Source organism: Etheostoma spectabile, unplaced genomic scaffold (genome assembly GCF_008692095.1).
Source record: "Etheostoma spectabile isolate EspeVRDwgs_2016 unplaced genomic scaffold, UIUC_Espe_1.0 scaffold285, whole genome shotgun sequence".
Taxonomy (NCBI): domain Eukaryota; kingdom Metazoa; phylum Chordata; class Actinopteri; order Perciformes; family Percidae; genus Etheostoma; species Etheostoma spectabile.
Genome location: NW_022605579.1, coordinates 1314808 through 1319339, shown reverse-complemented (window position 1 = coordinate 1319339; position 4532 = coordinate 1314808). Strand labels below are relative to the sequence as shown.

The 4532-nt window shown below is 52.0% G+C and overlaps 1 protein-coding gene across 1 annotated transcript in view; it reads right to left on the bottom strand.

The window, feature by feature from the left end:
- LOC116686021 (bcl-2 homologous antagonist/killer-like) overlaps positions 1-4532 on the bottom strand; it is a 10642-nt gene that overhangs the window by 3320 nt on the left and 2790 nt on the right. The window contains 1 exon segment of the mRNA XM_032510939.1: positions 4220-4268. Coding sequence (XP_032366830.1) covers positions 4220-4268 — 49 coding nt within the window.

The following is a 4532-nucleotide window of genomic DNA, read 5'->3' as shown; positions in this document are numbered from 1 at the left end:
CATTTATGCTTAGTGCAAGTTGTTTCTGCTCCCCCAGCCAATACTGCCGGGTCGTCCATCGCACATCTTGGGTTTTAGGTCCCTCCCAACCCTGCCCATCCTGCGATTCTGTCCCTGCCCCGAACCCTCGCCCAGCCGTCCCACCACGCTACCGTTGGCGGGGACTATGATCTGTGCCTCTACTAGAGCTTGGTCGCGATGTTGTCCCCCCCGCGGGACCGGGGTTCACTCCGCCCTCCCCCCCCCCGGGCTTCATGTCCCCCCTCTCTCCTCTTCCTTCTTCGCTGTAGCTGTCACCATCACGGGCCGATCAATGACCCCCACACCCCGATCTCATCCAACCCATAGTCCTGTCCGCCTCTCTGCCCGGCAGCGCATCCACCTGCGTGACGTGCCTCTTCTCGGGATGTCATAGATCTGCCAATCTGTTCAGCTTCGTTTTTTTTCTCTCTACTCTCTCACGCCCCGGCTCTCCGGACGGTCTCGTTCGCATCCGCTTGGCTTCTGTTCGTCCTTGCATTTTTGTTTATTTCTGGTTCCCCCCTGCCCCCCTTTCTTTTCCACGGCTGTTTTCACTCACATCGTCTATTCCCGTGGTCCCTCCTGCTGCGCCCTTCCCCTCTCCGGCACCCTTGCCCTGTCCCTGCTGGGTGCTCCCTGACCATCTGGTCCCCAGATGCGCCGATTGTATTAACCACCCACCTCCTTTCCCTCTTGCCCCCCCTCCCCTGTTATAGATCTCGAAGAGGTAGACCCCACACTTGTCCCATGCCTTTCAAATTCCAAGCGCCCTTAGCCGTTTTTTTCTGCATCCGAGCTCCTTCACCCTAGCCTTCCCGCCTGCTTACCTGGAGTTCCCCCCCTCGCACCTCCTCCGTCCAACTCCATTGTGTCCCGTCGCGTCTCTCCCTCCATCCTTGCCTCTCATTTTCTGTCCTTGTCCACCCCCTAGTGTTCGATGACATGTCCGTGATGCTGTAGGCCTTAACTGCCTGTGATGCCTTGGGAGGGCTTCCCCGAGGCCAATCTGACGCACCCCCTTACACTTGTTTGCTTGTCACTGTATTGGTCCACTTTCTATTGCTACCCCCCGCGTGGCCCCTGTGGTGTTCATCACTCCCTCTCTCTCTCAATTCCTGGCTGAGTGCTGTCTGTTAGTTGCCTTATCATCCACCCTTAGTCGAAGGATTTCCCCATTGCCCGTGTCTTGCCCTCCCCGCCCCCTTACGTCCCCGTGACCGTGCCCACGGTTTGTATGTGGGGGATAGAGCCATCCCAAAGCCTGCGTTGCCGCTCCTTGCCGGCCCCTCTCGTAGTTCATGTGATCCTATGCTAGTCGCTCGTCGATACATGGTGTCCGAAGTAAGCTGTACAGTGGAGTTGCCACTTGGGGTTTGGGGTCCTTCTGGAGAGCATTTAGGTACATTTAGTTTTAAAGTTCTCAGCGCAATACCACGCCCGACCCTCGGCCCCGGGCACTGCACTAGTTGAATGATTACTTGCATATTTCTTCACTAGCCCCCTCTCTGCTCACTGTTCGACCTTCTTTCACACAGCCAACATCCACCACCGGCTTTGTGCGCATTGTTCCGCCGGCTCTTTATCCTTTGCCACATTTTCCCAATCGCTCCTCACTATACTCCTTCACCCTCCTTTGTATTTACCCCTCTTCCTCTCTTTTCGCATCCTTCTCAACCTCGTCTTGCACCCACCGCCTGTCTGCTCATGTCTTCCCTTGCCCACTTCCCCCCCCTCTTTTCCATGTGGCCTTTTTCCCCCTTGCTCCCTCCGCCTGCCCCAGTCTGGTCGCTTCTCTCTTTTGTCGCCCCACCCTGTTTTACCCTGCGCTTTCTTACTTCCTCCCATTTGTGTCACCCTCGCGCCGACCTTGTCGACCCCCGCTGGCCCCCCTACCCCTGCTTTTCCTTGCATCCTGACAAAGCCTTCGGTTTCCCTGGCCACACGTTTATTACTTTCACCCAGCCAGACATGTACCCCTTTTGGCGAGCCCCTCGTCAGTGCGCCACTGTGACCGCCCTTGCCCCACTTCCACCCCTGCCGTCCCCTATAACCATGTCCCCGCACGATTCACGAGTGGTGCTGTGAGATCCCCGGTACTATTTTTATGCCTTCCTGCGTTTGCAGGACTGGCCAATGCGGTTTGGCACGATTCATACAATGTATCTGATGCAGTCATCCGCCGCGTAGGAACGCCGTCTTGCATGCCTCCCCTTCCTCATATTCTTTGGTTTGGTCTTCCATGCCTTTCACTTCCCCTCCCCCCGCTCTGCTGTCACGCTGTTCCCTGTCTGGTGCCTGGGCGGCCACTCCGTAGACTCACTTGCTCCCTCTTGACTGCGGCGAACCTATGCCCGTGGCGGGCCGTCTGCGCTGGCCCCTCCTCCTCCCTGCGCCTGCGCCGCTTTGTGCTCCTTGGTATGGGACTATACGCCGGTAGCTAAGAGTCTTGGATCTTTACAGACTATTGCTGTGTGCCTTCCCACCCGCCGCTTTCCCGCCCCCCCCAGACGGCTGTACCCCCCTGTCCCATGTTTTTTCACCAGCACCACATTCCTGTTTTTGGGTGACTCTTAGGAATCATGCGGGTCCGTCGTCTCTGCCATGTGTTTATGCTCGGGCCTGTGGTTGTCATCCCCGTGTCGCCGCTTGTCTGGCCACAGCTACCCCTTATTCTTCCCTTTTCCCGACATCCATCTTTTCGCCCAGGTGGGGGGTTAGCCCCTTCCCCCGGCTTTTTCCATGTCTTTTTTTCGTGCGGCTTCTGGGCAGACTGCTTTGACCCATGGAGGCCCTTTCGCGGACAGCTCGACAAACCTGTTCTGTGAACAGGGATTCAGGGGACCCGGTCCGTGGCGCTCTGCCTGCCTGCTTGCATAATGGGCTGCGTGGATTCTGAGCCCGACAAACCAGGTCGTCTGCGCAGTGTCTTGCGGGGTCTGCCTGCCCTGGGTTGTCCCCCCACCATCTCCAGTGTCTTCGCCTGGTTTTTTTTCTCCTTGTACCTTGCGTGCGCCCCTTGACGTGTAGCCACTCCGCCGTGATCTGGTCTTCCCGTCTTGTCCTCCCCCCTTTCGATCTCCGGGTGCCTGCTTGGCACGTTTGCCGCCGGTTTGTTTTATACCATCCTATCCGTTTCAACTCTCGACCACAAGCTTTCCTCTCCTTTTTATAACTCCGTCATCTAAGCACCCCCCTCTTTAACTAAATTATCTCCCTTGTTCAAACAACATCTCTTATAACCGCCTACACCCCTTCCCCCGATCCTTTCTCGACCACCTCGGCTCTCCCTTTTTTTTCTCCTCCCACCGTGATTTTCATTTTCCTTTCTACTCTGTTCTCTCCTTCCTTCCTTCTCCCCTTCTTCCCCGCCCTTTACCTCTGTTACCCCCCATCTTCTTTCTTTTCGTCTTCTTCTTCCTTTTTATGGTTTCTCTACGCTTCGGCTTTGTCTTTCTATCTGTTTCTACCTTCCTCCTTCGCCCTTTTCTTTTATGTCTCCTCCTTCCCTCCTCTACGCCCCTCCTCTTCTTCCTTTTCTTTCTCTCTTCATCTTCCGGTTCCCCCCTCTTCCCCACTGCATCTTATTTCTTTCCCCTCATGGTTTTCTTAAGTTTCTTCAACGTCTTTTCTCTAGTGTCTTAGGCTCCCTCCAAAAATGCAAATTAAACTTGTACAGTACAGAAAATTGCAGGCACTCTAATAGCTCTGTTGGTAGAGCATGCATACTGTATATGTGCCTATATATAGAGATTGTAGAGATTTTGTCATTGACAGAGCGGGCCGGGGTTCAACTCCGACCTACGGGCCTTCATGTCATTCCCTCCCTCTCTCTCCCCTTTTATGTCTTCAGCTGTCCTGTCAAAATAAAGGCCAAAAATACCCCAAAAAATGCACACACGAGAATCTAAGACATGAGACATAAAATAGTGCAAGTTAATATATAGGGATAAATATATACAATCTGTTAAAATATGTTTTTATCAACAGAATATAAATAATACTCTCCAAAAATGTTTTTTCTCTCTCTCTCTCTCAACCTGATCTCAGGAAGGTCATAGTTTATGTCTTGCTTGGATTATTATTATCCTTGTATTTTATGCTTATTTCTGGTTCAACCATGCAAAAGACTTTTCTTTTCAAGTGCTGTTTGTATTTTGTATAAGTTTAGTCTTATTCAAGTTGTAAAGATGACACTTACCCTCGAAGGATCACTGCTCCTTGCTCCATGATGGGATCATCAATGACATCTGGAACAACGAGAAGATTGATTAAAACCCACCATCATTTCAACCGTGCACACTACACTGTTTAAATGGATAGAAAAAATTGTCATATGCTTTTCAAATTCTAAACGAGAATATCGAAGTTTCTTGTTATAAATAAAATTATAAAACAGCCTTATCAGCCTGCTTACTGGAGTTCCACAGCTACACATATCATATACAAATACAATTTTGTACATGTACAGTATATCCTAGGGCTGCACAATTAATCAAATTTTAATCACGATC